This window comes from Agelaius tricolor, unplaced genomic scaffold (assembly GCF_023055355.1).
Source record: "Agelaius tricolor isolate 1412-34295 unplaced genomic scaffold, bAgeTri1.0.p SCAF_10, whole genome shotgun sequence".
Lineage (NCBI taxonomy): Eukaryota > Metazoa > Chordata > Aves > Passeriformes > Icteridae > Agelaius > Agelaius tricolor.
In genome coordinates, this window is record NW_027269270.1 from 19048914 (window position 1) to 19067836 (window position 18923).

An 18923-nucleotide genomic window follows, 5' to 3' on the forward strand; every position below is an offset into this window, starting at 1 on the left:
TATGGTGTACTAAGAGAATGGGGAAACACCCCCTGCCCTGTTCTTTCCCGTTCTTGTCCCCTCCCTCAGCTTACTTATCTAAATGCTTATTTTATTAATAGATGCTCAGACAAGCACTGTGCCATGTTCCCAGAAGGAAAGTCAGGTAAGAATGTAGAGAAAAATTGAAGCTCTTACTTAACTGTGTTAAACTGTTAGTATTTTGCTGATGAAGTTGGCTTTGGCTTAATTAGCAAAGAGTTTCTAATATTCCCCCTGTAGTGTAAGGTCATTAAACACTCAGGAAACAACTAATGTGTTGGCAGGCTGGAAACAAGACTTCATGTCCCCAAAATTTTACTTAATCATGAAACCCCTAGCAAAAAAGTACCTAGTCATCAGAGAGCCCCCACAGTGCAGTATTCATCTGCTCCTATTAGTGTTTCTGCTGCTATTGCATTGGCTAGGTGCCACCTCAGGGAGCTTCCACATAAGAGTCTTGTTTCCAGTTACTCCCAAAGAGGCTGTTTCCAAAGGCCAAATCTGCAAAATGTTGTGTGCAGTCACACATATCCATAGCTATCCTTTGAAGAAAATAGTAATAATAGTACTATGGTGAAAACTGAATCCCTTGTAAAAGATAAGAGAATTCTAAATTTGATAAAAGAATTGTTTTGATCTATGCCCTGAATCCATTCTGAGAGGTGCACTGCTATAATTCTTTGTTTCCGATTTTTTTTCCCCATAGCATTATTTCCTGAAATACAAACTAATAATTGTCTTCCCATCATTATCTGATTACCATTGACACAAAAACAGACAAAACAAAGAAAATGGAGATGGAGGGCTGTCATCCATCCCTAACATCTCATTGTACTGAAAATGGCACAAAAGAATAAATTAAGGACTTCATATTCCCTTGACCTTTGAAATTCTTGGGTTTTTAAATGTGTCTCAAATTCAGTTATTCAAAACCTAGCTCTTTTCTAAGCCCTTGTAAAAATAGGGACATGGATCCTTATGGAAAAGTCAATAAGGACTTCAGTCCATCATGATGGGGAGGTTTCAGTACCCTCTGCTGTTCCCTATTTCCAAAATAATCTAAACTTTCATGGGTCAGAGACAAAACACGGCAAAGGACAGATTAACTTACCAAACACTCCCAAGCAGTGCTGATGCAGAACAGTAATTCAAACTCTCTGCAGTACAGTTCATTTCCTCCACCATCACTATTGAATCTACTGGAAACTTTCAGCAAAATTGCCAGAAATTCTATAACAATGGAATCTCACTAGTTTACGTCTATATTTGTATCTAGCTTAATCTATTATATAGACCCATAGTAGACTTAGAATCTCCCAAATTAAGAATGAAATTGGAATTAAACAAATTTTTCATCATTAAATAATCACAAAAAAACATATAAACCTTTTTACTACTGAAAGACAAAATGTTTAAGCTTTCCCAAAATACTTCCAGCAACCTACTCTTCTTAGGATTAGGGATCTTCCTGCATAATTTCTAGACAGACAACATTTTTCCTTGGTGTTAGTCAAATACCACACACATATCTGACAGTACATTTCTAAGTAGGGGGTCCTAAAGATAGGTGGAATATTTGAAGAGAACCATAATGAGTAGAAGTGAGGAAGAAGGAGAAAACAAGCATGTGCTAAAGAATCCAAGAACTTTCACTGTTCAGGTTTCAGAAGCCACTGTAAGTCTTTGGCATTGTTCAGATTTTGAGGACTGAGAGGTCAACAAATATGTAATTTATAGTGCTGAAGCAGGACATCTAGAAACACAAATTCAAGGGCCTGGTGGAACTTCTGGCAAATTATTGGTTAGCTGAAATGGGAGTAAAAATTTACTACCTTCTGAAACACTAGGCTACATAGCTGGCTTGATTAATGATGACAAATTCCAGTTAATGAAATTACAGAAGTATTAAACAATTCTGCTCCACAGGTAATGTATTGTTGACACTTTCACCAATACTGTTTGCAGCAGACTGATATATTAAGAGAAAATACCTCTAGATCATGCAGACTGGCCCTACCTGAGTAACGCAAAATTTCCATATGCAAACCATACCACACAAAAGAAACCTGTCTGATGTCTGGTAACCATCCCATGAAGTAGAAGTAGGATTTTAATGCCAGTATGTCTGTGAGTCACTGTCATAGCTCTCTGACCCAGACTTGTGACAACCCTACTTCTTCCCTTCCTTTGCCCGTGCATGTGCAAAAAGCAGGACACAAAACCTTCTGATAATTACTTTGAAGATTTTGGAATTTCCAGACAGCAAAGGTCAGAGGACACCATCTGTAAACTTGTCAAGCACCCAAAACACATAGCATGCCAAAACAGTCCCACAGAGTGTAAATAATGTTTATATACTTTGGTAAAGCAGGAAGTTACTAAAATAATCATCTTCAGTAAAACAGTTTCTAGCTCTTTCAGAATCAGAAAGTGCAATTTTTCTTACTGGAAAAGGAAAGAGAAAACACTAGAACTGGTACGGGGGGAGGAGAGGAAGATGGGGTTTAATGATTATATGCGGAAGAAGAACAGAAAGGGATAAATAAAGCTTTTAAAACACTTTTCTGTGTGGCAGAAAGTGAACATATCCATACATACACAGTTAGATAAGTCTTCTTTTCTGGAAAATCTATTCGAAACCAATGACTAAATTTCATTAAAAAAAGGAAGGAGAAATTGGAGAAATTCACATTCTGAAAAAAAGCCCTACCTATCTATTATTTGTAACTTACTTTCCACTGAGCTACAGAGGCACTGCTAAGGTGTTGGGCAGAGGTACAGAACTTGCACCATTATCAGGTCCTGAAGAGTCAATAAAATAGAGCTGTTTCTATTTTAATTCATACCCTAGGTGCAAAGTGTCACAAGATTATCCTCCAGAGAGAATAATTTTTAGAATTAAATAGGAGCCTTTAAAAGAGAAAACAACTTTTGACTCTGAGTATAGCCAGATGCCTCTAAGATAAAGCAATGGCAGTAAAGCCAAAGATGTTCATTTGAAATAGATCAGCTGATGGACAAATCTGATTTCAATAGGCAAGAGCCTACATTCAACAGATCTCTGCCTTCCTTCTCATGCCAGTGAGTTCATAATACTTGGACAGCATTGGAAAATAATGTGTTCTGTTGTTCTGATATAGATGGAGGGATATCAACTGAATTTTCCTAGTTTTACAGCAGAGTAATTATTAGCAGAATCTGGCTTCATGTTTCTAAATATTTTAGTATTTTATGAATATAAGAGAGAAGACAGTCTGCTATATTTCAGCTGCTAAACGATTTTTTTCACTAGAGTCTCAATGACCCCTTCTTAAAATTAGTCCACTGCTTGATTTGTATTCCACAGAGTGCTCATTACAGTTGTCGTTAGAGCACAAAATCCTATGAACATATAAAATTACCCTAAAAATTGGTAATTTCAAGCTTTCATTAGAAGGTCTTTTTCACAGGTTGAAGTCAGTCAAACATTAAGTAATTAAGGCAATTTACTGTAGCGTGACTATGTTTTCAATATACTCCCTCAAGAAATGCCATGGGACACATCTACAATAAAATTTTCTTGTGAAGCTTTCTTTTGCTTTTGTACTGTTTTGGAGATGGAATTGCTGAGAACATGGCACTTGAGTCTGAGCATCCCCCAAGAGCTTTTACACTGCCAGTCCATTTGAAGTTGTTTTGACAATTTTGCAGCAACTGAGCATCACCAATATCACTTAGAGCCAGTAGTCCTGCTTAACAAAAGCCCAGTAATGTCACCTCTGCTCAGGGTTGTGTTAATTGCCCTTGGAGACTCTAGAGGGTACAGGTACAGAAGGCCTGCTTTGCTATTGGGTTTATTTTGCTTTGTTATTGGGTTTATTTTCTTTACCATTACCTGTCCTCACTGCTCACAGATTTCTGGACACTTGAAGGGTGCTCTTTTACAGATACTGCATTCTTTTTATGTGCAGACAAAGACAATTAGATGAAGCCACAGTTTCATTTCCTTATAGTGACCAGAAAACAGAGAAGAAACCTAGGGAATATACAGAATGTTGGATTAGCCACTGCAGTAGGCTATAAAGACTGCAGATATTCTAGAACTATGTTGATTAGTAATTAGCACAAAGCAGATGGGAAATCATGCTGTCTCCCCAGGAACTTAATGCAAACTAGTTACAGTATTTATATGATGTTGAGACTACCCTGCTAAAATGTGTTTTAAATAAATAGCAGAACTGAAATTATCTTGACATTTCAGTTAAAAATAGGTAAAACCAAATATTGAATTGGAAATTAGCTTCAAGTTTATGCTGAAAAGAGATCAAGACTTCTTTATATTAATAAATAATTATTCTAGGGTTTAACTCCTATTTCTTTTTTACGATATGTTTTTAAAGATATCTGCTTTAAATCTAGGCTTACTTGCCATTTCTTAAGAGGACTAAATCTGCTCCTGCTTCTGCTCACTACAGACCTTGAATATGATTAATGAAAGATTCATTCTCAACTTGACTGGTATACTGCTACCATATATATCACAGAATGTTGTTTACTTTTGTTATTCAAAAGATTGGATGTTCAGAGAATTCCAGCTCTAAAGAGTAAGGAATTTGGGCTACTTTGCAAAGTTTATTTGAAGTGATCCCATAAGTCAGACTAGGAACTCCCTCCTTTTATTTTCCCTATCATATCAGCCCTGTAATAAAGTTGGAGAAATATGCTCTCTGAGAGCATATTTTGGGGATGAGTGTTTGATTAATACCTCTAGCATTAATTAGAGGTAATTGATTAATGCCTCTTATGGGAAAAGAATAATCAACAAATATTCTCTCATGTGAGAATAACTTAAATGAGTATTTCTGATACCAAGTCTAACATACATTACTGTTAGCCTGTCAAGACTGTAATAAATGCCCAATAATCAGAGTAATTAGAAGACAGGATGAAATATTTCATATTTTATAAACTTTGGAATATAAGGCTTCCTCGAATTTCATCCTCACTATAAAAAAAAAAGAGTACACAGGAAAGTTGTGTTGGATAAAGCCTTTGTTGTTTTGATACAAACAAGTTTTGCAAGAGGAGTTATGGTTTATGGACTAGGAATACATACATACAAATGTCTTCCAGGACTTCAAAAGAAATATAAAACTCCTCTGACAGAAGAATCTAAAAAAGGCTTTAAAGTGTTTTTTTTCTACTAGACAGTGAACTTCCTACTTGATATAAGAATCATGTCCATCCTCAGATCATAATAAACTAGAATAAACTCTCAATAATTGCTTATTTTTGGATACAATTATTTCTCTTTCACAGATTATTTCAAAGAGAATGATCAGAGCGATCCTGAACCCTCAGGAGACAGTACCAGATACTATCAATCTATTAAGAAACATTTTGAGGAGAAAAAAAGCGGGTCATCATCTTTTGTGTCCTCCATTGAAGATGAGCAAAAGCCCCTGTTCTCTGGGATAGCTGATTACCCATCTGTAACAGAGAAAACCACAGAGATGGACTTTGAAGAAATGGATCATGTCACAGAAGAAATTCTTATTGACAAAAGAAGCAGTTCTTGCAAAGGTAATCCAGCTGTTTCTATTTAGTAAAGTTTGAGCAGACATCTTTTTAGTCTGATTAACAAAAATAACTTTCTGAATGGTTCTCTTGATTCTTTACATAATATTTACTCCAAAAATCTTAAGAAAAAATATCTTAGATCAAAAATTATTATTTCTCGAGAGGATTAATATAGTTTAATTCAGTGGGAACTGGATTCCAGTTCTGTTGGACTGGCTTGTACAACCTCCAAAAAGTCATTATAGGTTTTGCTACAAGTCATCTTGTAACTGAACTACATAAATAATTTAAACAAACTACAAAATTGTCCACTAGTGTTGGACTCCACTGTGTGCCCACTGATGATAGCTGCACTCAAAGCAATACAGTATCTCCCAAAGGACATTTGATGTGCCAGGGTTGATGACGGTATAAAATTATAGATAGTGAGAGTCAGACTAGCTAAACATAATGATAGTTGCACATGCACCAAAAATATGTTTTCAGATAACTAATTTTATTCACTGCATTGGCAAGGCACAACAAAAATTAAGTGAAAAAAAATCATAATAGCTTGAAAGAAGGCTATCCTGTCTTGCTGCACCTGTTGGTTAAAGGAGTGCCATTACACCACACAGAAGAAAATCATGACTTCCAAAAGTAACACACAAGAATAAAGACTTGAGCTTTTGTAGATGACAAATGATCAGGAACTATTTAACAATCTCAGATACTTTTACATAGACTTAAATCACATCATTAAAATTATATCTAATATACTAAAATATTAATTTTCTCAGTGAAGTGAAAGGAAATTAATGGAAAACCCTGTATTAATATACAATTTAAATATTGCTGCAAGTTCATTTGTAATTCTTTCAGTCTGAAGGGAAGAATCACATAGTTATTGTTTGATGCTGTTTTCCTCAGCAGTTTCCATTGAGACACTTTAACCATTTAACCATCATTTAATAAACTTTAGGCTTCTAGGCTATCATTTGAAATAAGCCTAATGATTAATTAGACCAAACAATGATTTTAACATCTTAAAGGTATGAATATGTGAAGTGTGATCTCTTCAAGTTAAGGCCCTATAAATCCACACCACATAAACTTGTTGCATACATACTCCAATTGGAAACCTTTCCTTCCCCCTACCAATAGCCAGAAATGTGTCCTTGCAGCTATGGCAACATTTTCCAAGGCAACCTATTGCACATTTTATTTGAGCTAAATTTAGCATATCTAAAGGTTACAAATTTTGATTAAGACCACACTTTTTCCCACTTTGTAATTTAGCCCTTCTAGTAATGTTATGCAAGGTAATGAGCTTTCTTGCAACATTTATAAAACCTTCAAGGTCAATAAGATTAGCTTTTCCTGATATATGTTTTAAACTGAATTTTTACTTCTGTTATTAGAATTAGAGATTGATTATAACTTACCATGAGAGTAGTTACAAACATAATAAACTTGTGAAAAAACACTCTGCTTTTATGTATCCTCATATATTGTAGTGTCTTATAAATCTTGGATACAAATGCACTTGTATAAAGCTAGTCTAATTCATTACCACTGTGACTGATACGCATTTAATTATTTTTTGTTTTGTTTTAAGCCTTGGTCATTACTTCAATGAATGGAAAGAAAATTAAAAATGCATTGTATAATTTGGCAGAAGCAGTATAAAAGTCTCACTCATAATCTTAGAATGCAACTTTTAACTTTTGAACATATGGTTCTTTTGTGTAGATCTGAGAATTTTTCTGTAGCTGTTAGCTCTATGTAAAAGAAAAATGCTATTTTCACTTGGTCATTATTTGGGCTAAAAGACTGATTCTTCAATTCTTCTGGTGAACCTAGTGATACATTTATTGACTTAGTTTCCAGTCTAAGATTCTTCAAGCCCTGGAAGACCAGAGTAGGTTATACAGTTGTAGCTGCTGATGGGGTTTTTTGGGGTTATTAAAAAATATGGAATACCTGAAAAGACACTTACATGAGTTACACCATATTTTATAGAGTATTAACTTGCTTATGGTGTGTGAACTTATTTTGTTGTTTCAGTGCCAAATCATTTGCTTTGTTGCAAATTAAGCATCTATTACAATAGTCTCCAAATACATATTCTGGGAAAAAAACAGCTGTGATTTCCCCAGGATAATCCACGAAATTGAAAATCTGTGATTTTAATGAATGACTTACTGTTTAAAATAACCAACGTCTTTTTTTTACAACATCGATGTTTTTACAGGACATTTAAAAGCAGTGAAATGCTTTTGAAATTCACTGCTTATAAGTCTGCTGGATCTACAAAACCCATTGCACCTAAACTCATAGTTTGAAACTTTACCCCTCAATTTTTCATAGTATGCTTCATTCAGTTTGATGAGAGATTTCCAGCTTCTCCTTGGACACTGCAAATTGTACCACATGTGCCTCCTAAAACCAAATTGCCAAATGCTTCTGTGACACCCTTTATCTCTTTATTTCCATTGGCTTAAGTTCCTGAGAAGCAGAACAGATTTCTGTGTAGCCAAGATGAAATCTCTTTCCTCTTGCTTCTGCCCAGTGCATAAAATCAGTTACTGGTCGTCAGATGAAATCCAAACACTCTACAGCTCCAGGAAACCTTCTACCACCTGCTAACCAAAGATCAGATAATACAATAACGACCTTTTGCTGATAAAAACAAACAAACAAACAAAAAAAAAATACAGAGAGAGAAGAAAATCTCCTACACTTGGAATCATGTAGTGAGAGCTCCCCTTCCTGGCTAAATCTACTTGAAATACTAAATCTGAGTGGGAACTTTTTTTTTCTTTACTTAGAGAAACACTGCTCAATGACACGTTTGAAAAGGATTAGCTATTAGCATTTGGACAAAGCTCTTACATGTTACCCACAGTGTGGGGTTTTTTCTCTTCTCTTTGAAACATGGCTCTAGCTGCTATGGTTACTTAGAAAAATTTCACAAGTGTGAAATGAATGTAACCTATGCTGAGTTAACAGCGTGCAGTGCCAAGTGAAGTGTAAGGAGAAGCTCTGAGCAAATCATTCAGGGACTGATGTGGGATTCAAATCCAACTGCAGATGTCTTACAAGCAGTCAAGGATTTTGCCCAGCTGTATGCTGAAGCAGCAGCCTGGGTGCAACAAGAAGTTTAATTTATTGTATAACTTCCTGTAGTTAAATAATTACAAATACAACTCTAATGGGAATAGTATTGAGCAGATGTTAAAATTTAAACAGACTTTTTTTTATCACATCAAAGAAGAATGAGTGATTCTGACCAGTTTTTACTGTTTGATTGACTGATTAACTCAGAGTAAACAAAGGCTATGGGGAGCAGGGTTTGCTGTAGAAAAAGGACTGCTCAACTACGTCACCTGTAGGCTCTGCAAAGGTCCCAGCAAGATCTTCATTCTATACAATAAGTGCAACAAGTATATTCCCATGATAATTGAGGTGTAACCTTTCAACAACTTGGTGAACAGGAGAAATGGCATAAAGCCAAGAATGTAACTAATTAATAAATCCACAGATGCATAAATTAAGTAAACTGAGAGAGGAAAGAGAAATAGGCCAAACCAGAAATCCAGGCAAAAGGAAAGAGTGTCCCTGAGCTCTGTTTGGTAGTCATGTGTAGTGCTTGGTCACAGAGAACCAAGAGGGATGAAATTTGGGTGCAGCAGGTACAAGGTAAGACCTGGAATAAGCATCATCTTTTTTTTTACAAGGGGCTGGATGTAAAGAAACAAATATAAATTACTCATATAAGGAGTATTTTTAGATACTTTACTATGAAGCTTCATTTAATATCAAAGTGATCTCTGGCTGACCCAGAAATGCTGAATATTTTATTCTTTTAGGAGTCTGAAATCCTTAAACAAAATGAACAGGCACCTTTCACCCCACAGTACCGTAGGAGCTTCAGAGATGTGCTTTACACAGGGGTGAACAGATTGGGTGGGAGAGTAGTGATGCTAAAAGCAACATCAATAAAAATCAGTTTCCTTTATGAGAATAATAAGCAGTACCCTTTTGCTAGCAGCATGAGCTGCATTAAATGGCCCTTGTCTCAGAGAAAACATATTACACTTCACCAACCTAAGAAGTGTTGCAGTTATGGGTAAGAAAGGCATCTCCCTGAGGCCTGGCATCTTTCTCTAGAGGGGACATTCCAAGGCACTGTACCACATGCCCAGTGGTGCAATTTTAATGCAGCGAATCCTTCTTTCACACCAAAGAGCTAAGCAGTGAATACACTTCAATAGCATATTCAAGGGCAAGAGAAGGCATCTTAGGCCTCTGAAGCACACTATCAAAGACATTCAAGTACATCATTTAAAGTCTTTAGGTTAGAACAAGAATTTCTATTTTCACTGAATAAAAAAATTGCTAAAAAATACACTGAGAAAATTTGGGATCCATTTGTAAAATACTTGAAACAAAACTAAAGAGAAGCCATTCAGTGGCAGAACTCTGATGCTGCTGACTAGAAAAAGCTGCTTGTTTATTTGCAGCTTCAAAATGTTAGCATGTATGTGACCACTTTTATCTTTCCTTAAGGAGTGTTAAGGAACAAAGAGAGATGTTCAGTCTCTCTGGCTAATGTACCAATTTAACTTTCAATGTTTTGAGAAACTCAGTAAGTAGGATGCTTGAGAAGTGTCAACCTCTCTAAATCTATTTATATAAAACTATACTTTTATATGTTCTTTTTGGTTTTTTTTTATCAGACATCAACAAAAGAAACTGGGAGCAGGAGAACATCCAGGAGTACCAGGACTCCCCAGTTCAACCAGCATTATCCCATGTTACATGGGGAATCTGTGAAACTGAAAGTGATTTTATATACGGGGAAGTGGAGAATCGATTAGATTTACTTCAAGAACAACTTAACAGGTAAAAACAAAGAGAAAAGAGCCTATGTGTGAAAGAGTACATAATACAACTGATATTGAAGATGCTACAGAAGGAATGAGTTTGTGCAGGAAGTTTCCAAAAGCATTCAGATCTTCAGAAGCTCAAAAATACAAAAATATGCGTAATGGGAATATCACTTTTTTTGTGTGTATGTATTCTGCGGAGGCTGTATATCACCTAAGTTAGGCTTTCCAGAATCTTGGAAAAACCAATTCTGGGAAATCTGAATACACAGTTTTTAAACGTTGCCAGAATATTCATGTCTTTTGCCTCTAGATATGCACATTAGCTACTCTGAATGGCTTTGCAATAGAGCCCTTTTCCTCAGCTGACTGTTTTAGACCATCTTTTTAACCAAGAAGTTGTACTGAGAGGCCTCGAATTGTTAAATTTAAATCTCACCTCATCAAGAGTGCTGTTCCTAGATCACAGAACCATCTAACAATTTGGGTTAGAAAGGACATTAAAGATCACCTAGTTCCGACCGCCTGCCACGGGCAGGGACACAAAACAGCAATTTTCAGTATCTTCAAGATGTGAAGTACTTTTTCTTTCCTGGAGACTCAAAGTACACCAGCTGCCTGCTTTTTAAAATGTATTGCAGATGAATTCCCTTTTTGATGCGTTAACTCTTTTTGCACTCTATAATAAGTAAGACATGGGAATATGCAAAAGCACAATACTTATACCTGTTACAACAGAAAAATTATACTTTCCAATATATTATCCAATATCATTTTTGCTTAATATATGGTGCCTAATATATATATTATGCTTAATATATATATTATATTATTATATATTAATAGATATTATTAGATATTATTATATTATTAATAGAAATTAGTATTAATATATATTATGCTTAATATATCTTGCTTTACTGGCAGCTAAGCAGCATAGCTTACAGCATCTTAAAAATATGGTTACAAAATTTTGATCCATCCTGCACTGTAATTTACCATGTAACTTCACTTAAATTGACCTAGCCTCAGGACCATTGATTTTTTCATTATTTTCACTCTATATTTTCATTACTTTTAATATTTTTCCATGACAAATACTATGAAACACACTCAGTCCTAATCATACTTTAGTAGCTATTCAGTGGCATTCTGCGCTGTATATTTTAGCAATCGGTTTAAAGCCAAGTTAACTGCATATTGATTCCTTCATCCACCAAAAGCCAATCAAACAACAGTATTTTACATTCCTGAATATGGCATAATGCATTAAAAATTTTTAACACTTTTAACACAATTTTTAACATTTTTAACACTTAACCCTAAACTGCTGTAATTTCTAGTTAAAATCAAGTAATCTAAGTAGCTGCAAATGTCACATAACTACATGCTTGCAGGATCCCCATCAACAATACATAGTCTTTTGGTAACATTTCATTTCCTGAAACCTTAAGCTCTCAAAACTGAAGTTATACCTCAAAGTTACCATCGTTTTATCATGCAAGTTGTCAGTATTCTGTCAGAAAATATAATTGTTGCTGATAAACTAAGAATTAAATTTTTATGTATTTTATTATATCACTTTAAACTATTCTCATGATTTAAAAGCTTTTCATGCTTTTGGTATTTGGGGCCTTGCTGGGTTTTCTACTAATATAACAGACAATATCCTTTCCTGCCTTTGTCACTTCTGACTTGCTAGCTTAAAAAGCATGGTCACTTCTCCCTGAATTTTTCCATGCCAAGTTAGAGGCTTGGCATAACACTCAATTATTAAATTGACACAGAGGGCTTTCCAGCCCTCTATGTACAAGGTATATGTCCCTAGAATTCTCTCTGTTTCTTCTCTTTAAGCAATTGGAATTTCATGGACACTATGGGCCTAGCATTTAGGCCAGTTCTCCTATTTGTTTGGGTAGCATGGATTTGTTTTAAATTTTGGAGAATGGAAAGTGAACCTTTATATGCAATGATGATAAATAAACACTACCAGAGACACTCTTTCCTTTGAAGTACAAGGAAACATTCAAGTACTAACAAAGTAAGAGGGGAGCAATTTTAGAGTTAATTCAAAGCCAAAAATAATCTTGAATGGATATCCTCCAATGTGACCTTTTATTCACTGAGGGGTTAAGACCCAGGTATAGCAGATGGAAGTTCTCTGGATGGTGGCATGTTCCTGCAGCATTTCACTCTGTGGCATCAGCACTGTGCTTGTGTGAGAACAGCACATTGGCAAGAAGCAAAGAACCCAAGGGTGCTGACCAAGAGGGCAAGTAGGGCACATCTGACTCTAACAGTCAGAAGTCTGGGTTTGGGCTGTTTTTTTTCTGGGAGCTGATGCCACAAAATCATCTTTTTCTGATGAAGGAAGAAACAGCATCCCAAATACACTTCAGTCATACCTTTTGGATTAATTTCACAGATACTTTTATAAATAAATTATACAGGCAATGGACAACTACAACAGGATAAAAAAATAACATCAGTGAGCACATGGTAAAAGCAAAAATCTGACAGCACGGGATCAATTCTGCTACTGTAGGGAGCCCAAGTAGTAACATTCACAACATTAAAGGCTGCTGACAAAGATTTGTTTACTCTGTCAGAAGCTCAGTTGCTGTACAGAAGGCTGTATTATCTGCATTACCATCTGTCAGCATGTGCTGTAGCCTTCCAGCAGCTGGGAAGGTACAAAAGGCATTACCTTTTCCTGAGTTTGTCACAGGTTTTGGCAAGACCATTTAAAAATCATTTCAGTGCTATGGAGTTGTAAGTATGAACAAAATAATCAGCTCAAGTGTTTCAGAAGTCATATACAAATTTATAAAAAGGTGAAAAACATTTTTAAATGTACAAAATTTGAACATTAGAAATGCTGACATTAATTCTGAGGACTGCATAAGTTTGAATAAATTTTCACACTAATGAGAATTGGGCAGTTGGATTTTTAATGGTTTTGGAAGCATCTTTCTTTTTCTAACTGTGGAAAAACACAAATGCGCTTTCTGCTTAGTTCAGTGCATTGTATCAGCATGTCAGAATGCCTTGTCAGATGCATCAAAATAATGTCCCATGCCCAGCCAGAACAAATCAATTTAGTCACAATGAAGAGAATACATTTATTCCAGTTATTTTCAACCAGATACCCAGTCCCCTGTGTTGCTTCTTGTTGCAAATCTAAGGCAGAGTGATGAACTCATTCTTAGTGTAGCAAAAACCAGAGAAAAGCTCGCAGTTATGTTCTGCAAGGGAAAGGGAGAGCCAGAAGCTTTGGAAGGGCTCCGTACTCCCTCTACTGTTCTCTCCTTTTTAAGACATGTTCAAGCCGCAACAAGCAATGGTTTTACTGGGAAACTGCAGGGCCCTCTTGAGGACCTCTGTAAGCAGTGCATAAAATACACCTGTTTCTGGCCATGAGCTAACTGATTTCATGTTCCCTCTCTAGGCTTGAATCCCAAATGACTGCTGATATCCAAACCATCCTGCAGCTTCTGCAAAGGCAGTCAACACTCATTCCACCTGCCTATAGCATGGTGACTGCAAGTGCAGAGTATCAAGAGCCAGCAGTCCGGGTCATACAAAAGCTTCAGCCTGCAGCATCAATTAAAACAGACAGAAGTTTCAGTCCTTCATCTCAGGTAAGTACATGTCCATAAGATCAAAAGAGGTTTCCTAGTCTTCTTATCTTATGAGGAAGAAATGCACCAATCCGGTGCTGGTTCACTAGTTTAAGGAATATGAAATTATTATTTTGACCTAGTACCTTCACAGTGGGCTTAAACACCACAGTTTCAGAGGCCACATTTTCTATGAGGGTTGTAGAGATTCATACAATGATCTTATAATCAGATAGATTTACTTCATTGTCATTTTTTTTATAAAAGTTAGCAGAAAAGGAATCCAAGTGGTTAGAATGTCCAGAATTATGCAATTCTGGAGTTACGCTCTAAAACAGAACTTCCTATTCCAGAATGTTGATATCCATACTCTTAGACTGGGTCTCAAGAGTAATCAGTCCTTCAGAAAGGGCTGCTAATATGTGTATCTTGATGTCATATTAGCAAGTCTGAGGGGAGGAAAAGATATCCAGACTTCTACAATTAATCAGCAGAATTGCATTCAATTACATTAAATCAAATGCAGTACCATGTAAAAAAATATTTCTACACTGTTTAATTTTCAAAAATTATTTTCCATCAACCATCTGAATCTGCTAATTTTGAACAGAACAAGGGCCTGGAAGAGACCAATGTAATTATTACCATCTTGTTTTTTCTCTTCCCTTACAGTGTCCTGAAATTTCAGATGTTGAAAAATCAAAACTGAAATCCAAAGAATCCTCAAGTGGAGTGCATCTGAACACAGCCTCAGAAGACAACCTGGCTTCTTTTTTAGACCAAGAACGTGACCAGTCTGTAGAGCCACCCCCACAGCCTTGTAAAACTTGTCTCCCTCCAATTAGGCACCCTTCCTTGCCAGAATCTTCACTAAGCACTGTAGGAATCTTGAGTCTTCATAGGCATGTTTCTGATCCTGGTCTTCCTGGGAAATAGTACTTTTATACTATTATTTCACATAAAAATGTAAGTGCTTTTAATGGCTGTTTCTCCTTTTTTTTTTTTTTTTTTTTTTGTATTTAAATCCTCTATACTTGACTCAGGGGCTACAAGGAATATACCATTATATGCAAAAGTACTGTATATTTTCCTAAATCTGAAGCTTGTAAGGTAAAGTTGAGCAGTTCTGATGTAAATATATATATACACACACACTAACTGTATGTTCCAAATGTAAAACTGCCAGCATTCTCAAGGCACCTTATATTTTTATTTTTTTTAAATAACATGCATGTTCTGAAATTACAGTTTACGTTGCATGGAGATTACCATTTACTGCTGTCATGGAAATAGTATTTTATTGTGGATATGTGTTCAGAGCAAATAGGAGACCAATAACAATAATTCACGTAGAAAAACTCCTACCTGACCAAGCTAAAATTCAAGAAAAATGCTCCTCTAGCTCACTTTTGGAACTTGATTTATCTTTCTTGTAGTGAGCTTTTTCTACTACATCGCAATGGGTCTGAATCTAAAGAAAGAATAGGGTAACCAAATCTTCTGGGCTTGAAACAATCAGGACAGAGAACACAGCCTCCTTTCAAACTAGTTAAAGTAGGGTAGTATTTTAACAGAGAGAAAAACTGCCATATGGTGGAAAGTATCACCATAGGTCACATCCACAAACTGCATTAAATTGAATCATTTGTTTCCATCACATTTTGGGTTTTGATTTTTGTACTGTTATTTTTTTAATTGCATCATAGAATTCAGCTGTGATGAGCAGACAGGTGCTCTTCATCTGTCACACAAACATAATCAAATGCAATAAACCTAATTTCTATGTAATGCAGAAGACTGCGTTCCTTTTGTTCAATACAAATTATTAACAATGTTTTAATTTAAAAATATTTTACACATTTTTGTTATATAATTATTAGGGTGGCTGTTTGCAGTTACCTCTTTGTACTGACTGGCCCCTCTACAATGCTCACACACACACACCCCCCCACAGGTGCTGTGGACGTGTGCATGTGTGTATTTTATAGCTGTACATAGGTGTGTATGTATGTGTATGTGTATATATATTTATATACACACATACACACAAGTGCGTGTATATACCTACACTTACATGTAGGAGTATAGATATAGAGCTATATATATATATATATGTATATATGTAAAATCACTTTCAGAAACAATTGTAAACTTTCTTATTACAAAATGAGTAAGCTTAGCTTGTGTCCAAAGCTGACTACATTAGAATAAAATGATCTAAGGTCTGTAGGCTTTAAATACAGTATGTACTGTATGTGCATAATGCTTTGTGAATACTTAGATTTAATTTTATTAAAATATTATTCTGCTTCAAATGTTGTGTTTCTTTTAGAGAGAAATTATGTTTTTCTTACTGCTTTCAAATATTTTTAAATATCCATATGATTTTCTAATCTTATAGTTTTAATGTGAAATTCCTCTAGCATGAGTACTGTTTACAGAAAAGCATGTAATCCAGTTAGAGGGGGAGCACATAAATTTTACCTAAAACCAAGCTAAACCCTCTGTCCAAAATCAGTGCTACAGAGAGATACAATAGTGACTGTCCCTCACATAGATACATTCCTTGTATGTTGGGGTTAGAATCAAACGTGACACTTCAATCATACACAGCCCGTAGATAAACCCAAGGTGGGTAAATCTTTCCTCATTTAAAATTAGTGTGAGTGTTAAGCTACTGAGCATGACTCTGCTTTACCTTTGCTTTTAAGGATACCAAAATAAATTAAGTCAATATCTTTGTCACTCAAAAGATAAACCAACCCTTCCCATACAAGATCAAATTTTCTACTGCCTCATACTACTCTTGATTGTTGAAAGGTCCAAATGGTACAACAGGCTGACTGTTCTTCTACCGCGATGACAGGAGGGCTGAACTGCTCCGTGCCTTGCAGGATCAGATCCTAGTATCAGGAAAATTAATCCACAAATGCCAGAGATTTATGTCCAAAAAGGAGACACAGGACTCCTACAACTTGATTAGAATAAAAGGAGGGAGGGTCCCCTGGGGCACACACCCGTGGGGTTTTCTCTCTGTTTCGTAGTGCGCAGCCTCCTTTGATCCTGAACTCCCGGCCGCACGATGCCCTCTTCCTTACCCCATAGCTGAGGTACTAGGAAGGTACAGCCTTTCCGAACCGCCTACCACACATCCCCCCTTGAACCTGTCATTTTACCCTGACATTCAGGCTCGTGTAGACCCTTGCCTGTTTCAGGAGCAAAGCTGTCTGGGCTGTGCAACAAACTTGCTGCTTGAGGTTAGTAAAGACATTGAGACCCATTTCAAAGACCTTAATGGCCATACCCTCATCCATGGAATTGTTTGTTAAGACATTAGCACACATCTTTCCTCCCACTAGGGATCAGTCAGAAACTCTGCCTGCATATACTTCAGTGGAAACAGGATTGTTGGACAACAAATACCTTCTGGGAGGTTTTGTTGTTTGGGTTTTTTTAAATAGCAAGTGTTAAGGACTTCTGCTCTATCTCAGCCTGGTAACTAACACTCATGTGTTTACAAGAAACAGGTTAGCACATTTTCTAAAAAGGCATTTGTTATGCTACTTTCTAAAAAGTCGGTATAAAATAAAAATAAAATAAATGAAAAAAATGTCCAATTTTATCACCTGGTATTTCTCATTATTGCAAAGAGATTGAGCAAAACAGGTGGCCTGAGGAAGGAGCATTGGGGACAGAAAAGGAAGAGTGACAACTACTGCAGTCAGTCAAAGTGAAGGAAAAGCTACACTTATTCCATTTTTTGGCTCAAAGAGACTTTGTTTCTTTCTTTGTCCTTGTACCAAAGGAAAAAAATCACTCAAATAGGTGCAAATAAGGGAGACTTCCTAAAGTTATGGAGATTCTAAGCTCCCTGTCAAGGAATCCAGAAAAGATGAAAGTGTAGTTGCAACACTCTAGCTACCCCTTCCTTGCCACCGAAAGATCTGACTTCTCAGGTAACTTCTTTTCTTGTTGAGGTTCAATGAAGACCCACTGCTTCAACATTTTTTCTTCCAGAAACAGGTAAAAACCAGTGAGTATGGAAATCTATTAATTTTCTAAACAGCAAAAATTGCCCCTTTTATTTGCAGGTGATTTTGCTGGGGGTTTTTGGGAGGGTTTTTTGAAGGGGTGGGCCTCCCTGTAAGTCCAGTCTGGTTTTCAGTTGATAGAAATGGGTCTGTGTTATCCAAAGCAAACTAAGAATAATAATGTTAAGGGTTGTATACCCAACACAGCTGTAACAGATCAAAAGAACCTTTCAGAACTTTAGGAGCAAGTTTTGGGTTTGCTTGAGCTTAGGAACATTTGGCTATGTATATTAAAAACCTGTGGCTAAAAATAAATATAAATTATAAGCTGTAAATATAGAGAAGTCTCCTGAAAGTTCAGGAATAGCTAAAGTAGTTGAAGTACAAAAGCTACTTGTGGACAATCACTTCAAATGTGAGAGGTGAGACTGTACAGATCAGCACAGCTCTTGATGAAGCTAATTGGCTCCTACCAGCTACAGGTGTAGTTCAACATTAAAAGCAAAGGAGAGGTTGTGATGCTTTTCATAGTTAAGCTGTGAAGCAACCTGAACTATTTGGATGTGCACATTCATCTACAGGCACAGATTTACTGCAATACACAGTAGTCATGTGTCTTGGCCTGACTGCTGTTTCCTGGAAGCACACACCCAGCTGCAGGTCTCTTTTCTTCCATGTTCCATTGCTGTTCACTTTGCAAACGCATTTTCTTATCTCCCACCTTGCTGCTGGCTCTCCACAGATGGACCTCTCTTCCATTTTCCTGCTGTAAATTGTGCCCTAGCAATTTCATCTCTCTGGTGAGCACTCATCAAAGTTCC

General features: G+C 36.3%; 1 protein-coding gene across 3 annotated transcripts in view; it reads left to right on the top strand.

Annotated features, from left to right (window-relative positions):
- The window catches only part of KCNH7 (potassium voltage-gated channel subfamily H member 7), a 206793-nt gene extending 189112 nt beyond the window's left edge, over positions 1-17681 (top strand). For all 3 annotated transcript variants that reach the window (XM_071435032.1, XM_071435034.1, XM_071435033.1), the window contains 4 exons: positions 5320-5583; positions 10302-10467; positions 13900-14092; positions 14744-17681. In XM_071435032.1, coding sequence (XP_071291133.1) covers positions 5320-5583; positions 10302-10467; positions 13900-14092; positions 14744-15007 — 887 coding nt within the window. In that variant the 3' untranslated portion in view covers positions 15008-17681. The remainder of the gene's footprint in view (positions 1-5319; positions 5584-10301; positions 10468-13899; positions 14093-14743) is intronic.
- The last annotated feature ends 1242 nt before the right edge of the window (positions 17682-18923 follow it).